The sequence below is a fragment of the Desmodus rotundus genome, chromosome 2, assembly GCF_022682495.2.
Source record: "Desmodus rotundus isolate HL8 chromosome 2, HLdesRot8A.1, whole genome shotgun sequence".
Classification (NCBI taxonomy): Eukaryota; Metazoa; Chordata; class Mammalia; order Chiroptera; family Phyllostomidae; genus Desmodus; species Desmodus rotundus.
In genome coordinates this window covers 102,823,846-102,835,862 of record NC_071388.1, presented here as the reverse complement: position 1 = coordinate 102,835,862, position 12,017 = coordinate 102,823,846, and the positions used below count along the sequence as shown (strand labels likewise).

Here is a 12,017-nt window from a genome sequence, read left to right as displayed (position 1 = left end):
TCCTATACCATTTTTGATCTCTTCCCGTCTATTTTATGCCTACCAATTATGCTTCTTCCCTGTACCTTTTCCCCTCTATTCCTCCCTTCCCCCTCCCCACTGAAATCCCTCTGTGTGATGTACATTTCTCTGATTCTGTTCCTGTTCTAGTTTTTTGCTTAGTTTTTGTTTTTATTATTTGTCTTTTCTTTTAGGTTCATTTGTTGATAGTTGTGAGTTTGTTGTCATTTTACTGTTCATACTTTTCATCTTCTTTTTCTTAGGTAAGTCCCTTTAACATTTCATATAATAAGGGCTTGGTGATGATGAACTCCTTTATCTTGACCTTATCTGGGAAGCACTTTATCTGCCCTTCCATTCTAAATGATAGCTTTGCTGGATACAGTAATCTTGGATGTAGGTCCTTGCCTGTCATGACTTGGAATAATACTTCTTTCCAGCCCCTTCTTGCCTGCAAAGTTTCTTTTGAGAAATCAGCTGAAAGCTTATGGGAACTCCTTTGTAGGTAACTGTCTCCTTTTCCTTCTTTTAAGAGTCTCTCCTTACCTTTAATCTTGGGTGATGTAATTATGATGTGCCTTGGTGTGTGCTTCCTTGGGTCCAACTCTTTTGGGACTCTCTGGGCTTCCTGGACTTCCTGGAAGTCTTACTTCCTTTGCCAGATTGGGGAAGTTCTCCTTCATAATGTGTTCAATTTCTTGCTCTTCCTCTTCTCCTTCTGTCACCCCTATGATTGGAATGTCAGAATATTTAAAGTTGTTCCAGAGATTCCTAAGCCTCTCCTCAGTTTTTTGAATTCTTGTTTCTTCATTCTGTTCTGCTTGAATATTTATTTCTTCCTTCTGTTCTAAACCATTGATTTGAGTCCCAATTTCCTTCCCTTCACTGTTGGTTCCCTGTACATTTTCCTTTATTTCACTTTTCATTGCCTTTACTTTTTCCTCTATTTTGTGACCATACTTAACCATTTCTGTGAGCATCCGGAATAGCAGTGTTTTGAACTGTACATCTGGTAGATTGGCTATCTGTTCATCGCTTAGTTGTATTTTTTCTGGAGCTTTGATCTGTTCTTTCATTTGGGCCATATTTCTTTGTCTCAGCACACCTGTTATGTGGTAAAGGGTAGAGCCTTAGGTATTTGTCAGGGTGGGGCAACCCACATTGCTGTGTTGTGACGCTGTATGTGGAGGAGAGGTCAGAGAGAGAACAAGGCCGCTTGCTCAGCTCTCCACCGACTTTCAGTCACTTCCTCCAGTATCCATAAGCATATTGGGCTCTTCTTGTGCTGATTCCCAGGTAGGTGGGTTTGTGTACATTCTAGGACCCTGTGGGTTTCTGCAACAAACTCTCCTGTGAGGCTGGGAGTTTCTCCCACCGCTTCCACCCCCACAGGTTTTTCAGTTAGAGGTTTTGAGGCTTTATTTCCCCACGCTGGAACCCTGAGTTGTGCAGTCTCGCTCCACAATTGTTCCTCCCAGTTTATCTGCACACAAATATGGGACTACCTGGTCTGCCAGCCACCGCCTCACCTGCTCTGGTTCCCCTGCCGCCGCCTTCCCACAAGTCCTCTCCACCCCGGCTGCCCATCTTCACCCCCTCCTACCGGTCTGGATGAATGTTTCTTCTTTAATTCCTTCATTGTTGGACTTCCATATAGTTCGATTTTCTGGCAGTTCTGATTATTTTTTGTTTTAAATTTGTTGTCCTCCTTTTGGTTGTTCAAGGAGGCAATGTGTATCTACCTATGCCTCCATCTTGGCTGGAAATCCTGCAGATTGTCTCTTTAACCCCAATCTTCATATCTCGTAAACCATCTCTCCGTAAAAGGGATGAAAGAAAAATATTTGTATTAATCCATATATAATGAGATATATCCCAAAATGCTCTATTATTGCCATTGGGTTCATTGCATCATCTTGGTGTTAGATAATCAATTATTTTTTATATGGAGTTATAATTGACATATAACATTATATTAGTTTCAGGTATAAAAAATATGATTCAATATTTGTATATAGAGGTATACCTTATTTTATTGTACTTTGCTTTATTGTACTTCACAGATACTGTGGGTTTTTTATTTAAGATTTATTTATTTAGAGAGAGGGGAAGGGAGGGAGAAAGAGAGGGAAAGAAACATCAGTGTGTGGTTGCCTCTCATGTGGACCCCATTGGGGACCTGGCCCTTACCCCAGGCATATGCCCTGACTGGGAATCGAACTGGCGACCCTTTGGTTCACTGCCTGCGGTCAGTCTCAAGTGAGCTGCACTGGCCAGGGGACACACTGTTTTTTACAAAGTGAAGATTTGTGGCCACACTACACAGAACAAGTATATTGGTGCCATCCTTCCAGCAGCATTTACTTACTTCATGTCTCTTTATCACATTTTGTAATTCTTGCTATATTTTAAACTTACTCCTTCTATTTGTTATGGTGATTGATGATCAGTGATCTTTGATGTTGCTATTATAATTGTGTTTGAGGAGCCACAAACCACACACATATAACATGGCCAACTTAGTCTAAATATTGTGTGTGCTCTGACTGCTCCACTGACTGGATATTCCCCCACCTCTGTGTCTCTCTCCCTCCTGAGGGCTCTCTAATTCCTGAGACACAACAGTGTTGAGATTAGGCCAATTCCAACAGGCCTCTAAGTGTCTGAGTGAGATGAATTTCTTTTCCAGTGAACACATGAATGATAAAGAAGGTAAAAAAGCCTCATTGCTGATATGGAGGAAGTTTTAGTGATGTGGATAGATCAAACCAGCCTCAACATTTTCTTAAGCCAAAGCCTAATCCAGAGCCAAGCCCTAACTCTTCAATTCCATGAAGGCTGAGAGAGTGAGGAAGCTGCAGAAGAAAAATTTGAAGGTAGCAGAGGTTGGTTCATGGGATTTAAGGAAATAAGCCTTCTCCAAAACGTAAGAATCAAGGTGAAGCAGCAAGTGCTGATGTAGAAACTGCAGCAAGTTCTCCAGAAGGCCTAGCTAAGATAATTAATGTAGGTGGCTACACTAAATAACAGATTTTCAGTAGACAAAACAGCCTCCTGTTGGAAGAAGATGCCATCTATAGGACTTTCATAGCTAGAGAGAAGTCAATGCTGTCTTCAAAGGATAGGCTGACTCTCTTGTTAGGGGCTAATGCACCTGGTGACTTTAAGTTGAAGCCAATGCTCATTTACTATTCTGCAGATCTAGGGCCTTTATGATTTATGCTAAATCTACTCTGCCTGTGCTCTATAAATGTAGCAACAAAGCCTGATGACAGCACATCTGTTAACAGCATGATTTATTGACTATTTTAAGCCCACTGTTGATACTTACTGGTAAGGAGAAAAGATTCCTTTCAAAATATTGCTGCTCATTGACACTTTACCTGGTCACTCAAGAGCTGTGATAGAGATATACTGAATACAACAAGATTAATGTTGTTTTCATGCCTACTGACACAATATCTATTCTGCAGCCCATGGAATAAGAAGTAACTTTTGACTTTCAAGTCTTATTATTTCAGAAATACATTTTGTAAGTTTATAACTGCCATAGATACTGATTCCTTTGATGGATCTGGGCGAAGCCAATTGAAAACATTCTGGAAAGGGATCATCATTCTAGATGTCATTAAGAATATTCATTAATCATGGGAAGAGATCAAAATATCAGCATTCGTAGGAATTTGGAAGAACTTGGTTCTAACCCTCGCGCATGACTTTGAGGGGTTCAGTACTTCAGTGGAGGAAGTAACTGCATGTGTGGTAGAAATAGCAAGAACAAGAATTAGAAGTGGAGCCTAAAGATGTGACTGAATTGCTTCAATTTCATGATAAAACTTTAATGGATGAGGATTTGCTTCTTCTGGCCGAGCAAAAAAAGTAGTTACTTGATTTGGAATCAAGAAGGTTCTATGAAAATTGTTGACACAAGGGATTTAGGATATTACATGAGCTTAGTTGATAAAGCAGCAACAGGGTTTCAGAGAATTGAAGTTCTGCTGTGGGTAAAATGCTGTCAAACATCATTGCATCCTGCAGAAAATTGTTCTCAATCAACAGCAGACTTCATTGTCTTATTTTAAGAAATTGCCACAGCCACCCATCCATCAGCATCCACCCCCCTGATCTGCCAGTAGCAATCAATATGGAGGCCTGACCCTCCATCATCAAAAGAGTGTACAGCTTGTGGAAGGTGCAGATGATGGTTAGCATATTTTAGAAATAAACTATTTTTAAATTAAGGCATTTCCATTTTTTAGACATAATGCTATTGCACACTTAGTAGACCACTGTGTAGTGTAAACGTAACTTTTATGTGCACTGGGAAACCAAAAAATTAGTGACTTGTTTTATTGTAGGGGTCTGGAACCAAACCCTCAGTATCTCTGAGATATACTTGCATTGGGAAATGATCACCACAAGAAATCTAGTTAATATTTGTCACCTTACATAGTTACAATTTTTTTCTTGTGATAAGAACTTTTAAGATCTACTCTCAATATCTTTCAAGTACACAGTATAGTATTAACTGGAGTCACCATGCTGTGCAGTTATTGGCTCATTTCTATAATTTTACCAGTCCCTTCTCAGCATTACTTTCTGTTTATCTATGTGAGACCTCCCATGTTTTAAATTTGTGGCAATGCTTTTAGGGTAAGAAATATGTGTTCATAGCAAACTTGACAGTTCCAAACATATTGTACTCTAAATTCTTTGAATTGACTGCTTTTAGAAGATGAAATAAATCATTTTCCTTTGTTGAAATAAATTGTACATATTGCTTAGAGCAGTGGGAAAAGATTTCTTTCCTTTCTTCCTTGTTTATTCATTTTTTGTCAATAGCTTTATTAAGATAGAATATACATATATACAATTTGCCCGCTTAAATGTACAACTCCATGTTTTTTAGTATGTTAAATTGCTTTCATGTCTTTGTCAATTCGGGCTACTGTAACAAAATACTACAGAGTGGGTAGCTTATAAACAACAAACTTATTTCTCACAGTTCTGCAGTTTGGAACTCCAAGATCAGGGTGCCAGTGTAGTCAGGCAAGAACCCTCATTCCTTTTGCAGACTTCCTGTTGTATTCTCACATGGCAGAAAACAGGCAAGGGAGTACTCTTGGATCTTTGTTATAAGGCACTAGTCTCATTCATAAGGGTTCTGCCCTCATGACCTAATCACTTTCCTTAGGGGTTAGGATTTCATCATAGGAATGTAGGGGGATATACTCAGCCCGTAGGAGATGCCTGTGTGCATTTTACTTTGGACAGGTCTTATGTTTCAGAAATTTAAGATGGTGTCAGTGACCATCTTCTGTTAATTCAAATAATCTTTGGGGAAATAAAAATAACCTTATTAAAAATGGGCAAAACTTAACAGGAGGTTCACTGTAAGTAGAAATATGGATGGTCAATAAAACATGTGCAAGGGGGCTCAGCTGGGCAGGGTCCGGTCCAGCCACCAGTTCCAGCACTTGGGCAGGTATTACCATCTCTATTTTTCGGATGAAGAAACCAAGGTCCAATGAATTGAGGATAGAAGATGAACAAACCCATAACACCGTCAACATAGTTGGTGATCTTGTGGACCTATTGGTCCAAAATGAGTTTCTTGCCCCTGTGAGTCTTTTGCTACCTGGTGCTATTCCCCAAACTGTCAATACTCTACCTTGTAAAGAAGCCGTAACAGTTGAGCAGAATCAGAGGCCTTTCTGTGGCAAAGATAGGAAAGACACAAAGATAGTGATACCGGTGTGGAATCCTGAATAAAATTATATGCCACCTGACTCCTCAAGTCTCGAAAGTTTAGAAGTTGGTGAAACATGTTTTCACAGTTTTTCATTTTATGAATTGAAGGATGTCACCAATAACTTTGATGAATGACCCATTTCTGTCAGTGCTAACGACATGGGAGAGGGAGGATCTAGAGTTGTCTATAAAGGTTATGTGAACACCTGAACTGTGGCAGTGAAGAGGCTTGCAGCAATGGTTGACATTAGTACTGAAGAACTGAGACAACAGTTTCGTCAAGAAATATAATGGCAAAGTGCCAACACAAAAATTTAGTAGAACTACTTGGTTTCTTAAGTGATGGAGATGACCTCTGCTTAGTATATGTGTACATGCCTAATGGTTCATTGCTAGACAGACTGTCTTGTTTGGATGATACTCCACTTTCTTGGCACATGAGATGCAGGATTGCTCAGGGTGCAGCTAATGGTATCAGTTTTTTACACGAAAACCATCAAATTCATAGAGATATTAAAAGTGCAAGTACTTTACTAGATGAAGTCTTCACAGCCAAAATATCTGACTTTGGGCCTGCATAGGCTTCCGAGAAGTTTTCACAGACAGTCATGACTAGCAGAATTGTGGGAACAACAACTTATATGGCACCTGCAGCTTTGCGAGGAGAAATAACACCCAAATCGGACATCTACAGCTTTGGTGGTGTTGTACTAGAAATAATAACTGGACTTCCAGTTGTGGATGAATGCTGGGAACCTCAATTATTACTAGATATTAAAGAAGAAATTGAAGGTGAAGAAAAGACAAAGATTATATTGTTAAGAAGATGAATGACATTGATTTCACTTCCACTGAAACTATGTACTCTGTTGCCAGTCAATGTCTGCATGAAAAGGAAAATAAGAGACCAGATATTAAGAAGGTCCAACAGCTGCTGCAAGAAATGACAGCTTCTTGAAACTTCAGTAGAATAGACACTTGGCTTTTTATACACAGCTATCAAAACCGTTTTTTAGATTAAATTTTTTTGGTAAGCCTTCTTCTTTACCTTTAACAAGGCAGCATGGTGCAGTGCAGTGGTTCTTAAAGCTTAGGTAGAGCCCCAGCCATACAGAACAAACAGAAGCGGAGCTGCCATGTCAGTGCTCAGCCCTACCTTCTTAGTGTCGCCCGCAGTTCCTACAGTAATCCCTGCGACATCTTTTTGGAACTTCATCAAACACAATTTGAAAACTACAGGCTTAGCAAAAAAGAGGACTGGACTATAGAATGCAAAGACCCTGGGCTGAGGCCCAACTCCATTACTAATTTTCTGTAAAGCTGTGGGCAGTCACTTAGCTGCTTTGAGCATTGGTTTTCCACACGTAACATTGGACTAATAATACCTACTGTGCCTCTGTGGCAGGTAGTCATGAAAATCAAAGGATGCAGAATGTTTACAAGCACTTTGTACCTTAAAGAGTGATATAAAATTTAAGATTTACATAGATTATTATAAAATTTTATTACAGTCATTTGTTTATAGGGTCATGTTCACAGTGTGCTATTCTAAGCAGTTATTCACCACAAGCCAAATATACCCAGGTGATACTGCCATGATATGGCCATAATTAAATTATGTTACAGGGCAAAGTTGATGGGACTTTGCAGATACAGTTAAGATTCCTAATCAGCTGACTGAGTATCAACAGGGAGACTGTGCTGGGTGGGCCTGATCTAATAAGGTGAGCTCTTACAAGGCATCTGAGACATCCTTCTGTGGGCCTTAAAGAAGGAAGCTACCACGTTGTACGAAGGTCACATTGGCTAAGACCTAAGGGTGGCCTCCAGGAAACAAGAGCTACTTTCTGGCTGTCAGCCAGCAAGACAAACTGGGACCTCAGATGTATAACCACAAAGAAACTGAATTCTTTCAGCAGCCTAAATTAGCTTAGAAAAGTACTCCAGACTTCAGATGATACCATAGCTCCAACTGTCACCCAAATTTTGGCCTTGAGGACCATCAGTAGTGAATCTAGCTGAGCTGTGCCTGGACTTCTGACATACAGGACTGTGACATAATAAATGAGTTCCTATAAGCCAAAAAAAACCAAACAAACAACAACAAAACCCACATAAAAAGGTGTCCAGCTCCTGTAGTAATTAATGATACAGAAGTTTTAAAACTCAAAAATATCAAAATTAATTTATATTTTTTACCAGAATGTGTGAACATAATTTTTAAAATCAGAAGCATACTAAAAGATGAACAAGAAAAACAATAGTTCTTTGCTTTCCCATCTCTCTTCTCAAGCAACTACTTTCAACTCCTTTTGCCTGCTACTCGTTTTTTTTCCCCACTTGAATAAAAGGCTGATTCCATTGTTTCCCAGTTTGATATGGTTGTCGCATTGCTTAAGATAACATCTTTTAGGACGCTGAACTGGATCAAATTGTCTGTTACAGAGCACATTAACATGTAGAATGCAAACTGCTCCAAGCCCAAACGTTAATTTTTTGAAATTGGAACTATTTATATTTCTTAAAGAAAGAACTATCATATTAATTAAATTGGAATCTGAATTAATATATTTCCTAAAGTAGTTAATCTAGAAACAAATCAGAACATCAAATTCTTTTCCAAAGTATATCAGTATGTCATCATTTAGTTTCAAGTTGCTTATGTTCCTGCATCTCCGGTTGCAGCTTTTTCATTTTTAAACAGGATACGTAATCTTTAGTTGTGACCTATTTAATGATACATTCACAAAATCTTTCTATCCTGACATTATTCTCATTGTATATTTCACTGATTAAATCTTATGTTAGATTTATTTCTTACCTAGCCTTTAGTTAACCTCAAAGTTCATGTGTTGATTTGCTTGCAATAAATTTTAAATAAAATTTCTCATTGCCATTTGTCCTTGGGCAATTTACCTTCCCTGTTAATGAATTCTGGAGAGAAATCTTCCTCTGAAAGGATGCTGTGTCTTTGTTTCCTTTTTGTGTTATCTGGTATGCTTCTTCCCTATTAAGTGCCCCTCCCTCAGCTGGAGGGGTTTTTCCCCCCCAAAAATATGCTTATTAATTTTAGAGAGAGAGAGAGAGAGAAACATCGATTGATTGCCTTCCATATGTACCCCAGCCAGGGATTGAACCTGCGACCTAGGTATGTTCCCTGACTGGGAATCAAACCCTCAACTTTTTTGTGTATGGGAAAATGCTTCAACCAACTGAGCCACACTGGCACGGGCACAGCTGGAGATTTCACATCTTTTATTAAGCTCATTCAATTTTTCAATAATCTTTACTGCTAGGTTTCAATGTAGTGTTTCCAAGTATTTCTTGAAATATTTTTGAATTTTTTTTCATGGCAAAATCTTCAAAGTGTGTAAGTTATTGAAACTTGGTTTGCTTTAATTCTACTAGGGGAGATGTTTAAAAATTATGACCTTTTTTTGAAAATCATTACAGGTTTTTTGTTTTAAACAACGAAGCTGGGTTATTGGAATACTTTGTGAATGAACAGTCTAGAAATCAAAAACCCAGAGGTACTTTGCAGCTTGCAGGAGCTGTAATATCACCCAGTGATGAAGACTCTCACACCTTCACTGTAAATGCTGCCAGTGGGGAACAGTATAAACTCAGAGGTATGATTGAGATATGAGATGAATGGTGTGATTTTCTTTTTCCCTTGAGAAGTTGGTGTACTTTCCTGCTTATTTGGGTTTTATAGAAATTACTGTCATTGATGATGTACACACACTATTCTAAACTTTGGAATTGCTTTAAGAATTTATGAAATCTGTTTTAATAAATACTTTCTTCAAGTGGGACAGTGAACAAATCTGTTTAAGATAGACCCCCCTAAAATATTTGTGGAAATGAAACCCTAATTACTGAAAAATCTAAAAGCATAGCTGCCTTTCAATGATACGGTTTTATGTCTGCCATTGATAATAGTTTATCCCTTTTCTTGGTTTGATTTGTATGCCCTCTTTGTGGTTTTCAGGAACTAATGGACATAGTTGGGATTTACTAAAATGTTCATATTCATTAAAATAAAAGTTATATTTATGTAGATTAACTTGTATGGAAATTTTTGTTTTTCATCTAATCAATACACATGAAGTATAATAACCCTAGCTGAGCATGCTGCTTGAGCTATGAAAGTACTGAGTACACATTAAATGCTTAATAAAGAGTATTTAAATAAGAGCATATTTCTATGCTGCATGTAATATATCCTCCTTGTGATGTCCAGGTCTGCCTACTGTGTCACCTAACAAGGTTGATGCTTAGGTCTCTTTGCTCTAGGGAGAGTATGACCAGTCCCTGGTTTGCGATGATCTTTTCTTCATGCTATAGACAATCAGTTGTATTCCAAGTATAATTATAAAAGTAGATAACTTGTGGATTCTTTTTACCAGCCACAGATGCTAAAGAGCGACAGCATTGGGTTAGCAGACTTCAGATATGTACACAACATCACACTGAAGCTATTGGAAAGGTATGTGGATTCATGTATGAGAGTAATGCACAAAAATGAGGAAAGAACTTTAAAATTTCCATGCACACAACCACAGAGCTGGCAGGTGGGGGCTGTATCTGAGACTTCATCAACCCAGCTCACGTTGTTTGCCCAGCCCTGGGATTCCCTGAGGTTCCACCCCACCCAGCTTACAGGTCCAGCCAAACTGTTAACAGTGGCTTTTCCATATGAATGGCTTGTCTAGATTCATGCTGCACATCTTCCTAAATCCTCTCAAACAAGCAACAACCAGCCTCAGCAGGCCCCCAGCCCCCATATCACATGCTACGAGGCCCCAGGGTTGGCACTAGCAACAGCCAGCCTAGGTTCACAGCTTGGCTTTGCCTGGGAATCTCTAGCCCAGCACAAGTAACAGCCATCTGCAGATTGTTTTGTAGCTCATGCAGGGTGTCCCTGGACAGAATACAGGTGGTGGCTGTCCTTGGCCTGTACCAACTGGGAAACCCTATAGCCTGCACACCTAGTGGGCAGCTATAGACAACCTCGGAGCACCGCCACCCTGCTCCTGAACAGCTGATTCTCCACAGAAGGTGGAGGTGGGTGGTCAGTGGCCACAGCCAGTCCCACAGCTGAGTGACTGGCCTGTGTAAATCCCTCCCATTGATCTGCCATCAGCAACCAAGGCTCAACCACAAGAGGAGGGTGTACTGAGCCCACATGGAGGGCCCACCTTGAGTTACCCAGCTTGGGTGATAGGGGAGGCTGTGCCACTGGACCCTACAGGACATGTACTACATTAGGCCATGCTACCAAGACAGGGATCATAGCAGTTCTACCTAATACACAGAAACAAACACAGGGAGGCTGCCAAAATGAGGAGACAAAGAAACATGTCCTAAATGAAAGAACAGATCAAAACTCCAGAAATAAGAACTAAACAAAATGGACACAAGCACTCTACCAGATGCAGAGTTCAAAACACTGTTTATAAGGATGCTCAAGGATATTAGTGAGGACCTCAACAGCACAAAAAAGATCCAGTCAGAAATGAAAGATACATGAACTGAAATAGCAATTTATAAGGAAATAGCAGTAGACTGCATGAAGCTGAGAATCTAATCAATGATTTGGAACATAAGGAAGCATAAAGCAACCAATCAGAACAATAAGAAAAAAGGAATCCAAGAAAATGAGGGTAGTGTAAGGAGCCTCTGGGACAACTTCAAGCATTCCAACATTCGCATCATAGGGGTGCCAGAAGGAGAAGAGAAAGAGCAAGACATTTGAAGTCTATTTGAAAAAATAATGAAAGAAAACTTTCCTTATTTAATGAAGGAAATAGACATACAAGTCCATGAAGCACAGAGAGTTTCAAACAAGGTGGATGCAAAGAGGCCCACTCCAAGACACATCATAATTGAAATGCCAAAAGTTAAAGAAAGAAACTTAAAAGCAGTAAGAGAAAAACAGTTAGATATCAACAGGGGAGTTCCCATAAGACTGTCAGCTGATTTCTCAAAAGAAACTTTGCAGGCTAGGATGGATTGGCAAGAAGTATTCAAAGTGATGAAAAGCAAGAACCTACAACATAGATTGTTCAACCCAGCAAAGCTATAATTTAGAATTGAAGGGCAGATAAAGTGCTTCCCAGACAAGGTAAAGTTAAAGGAATTCATCATCACCAAACCATTACATGAAATGTTAAAGGGACTTATGTAGGAAAAAGAAGAATATCAAAACTATGAACAATAAAATGGTAATAAATACATTATCTAACAACAGATGAAGCTAAAAA

At 39.2% G+C, this 12,017-nt stretch overlaps 1 protein-coding gene and 1 pseudogene across 1 annotated transcript in view; both read left to right on the top strand.

Annotated features, from left to right (window-relative positions):
* OSBPL11 (oxysterol binding protein like 11) overlaps positions 1-12,017 on the top strand; it is a 92,817-nt gene that overhangs the window by 38,159 nt on the left and 42,641 nt on the right. The window contains exons 3-4 of the mRNA XM_024578084.3: positions 9,205-9,380; positions 10,161-10,240. Coding sequence (XP_024433852.2) covers positions 9,205-9,380; positions 10,161-10,240 — 256 coding nt within the window. The remainder of the gene's footprint in view (positions 1-9,204; positions 9,381-10,160; positions 10,241-12,017) is intronic.
* LOC112320593 (interleukin-1 receptor-associated kinase 4-like) lies at positions 5,242-6,759 on the top strand (annotated as a pseudogene).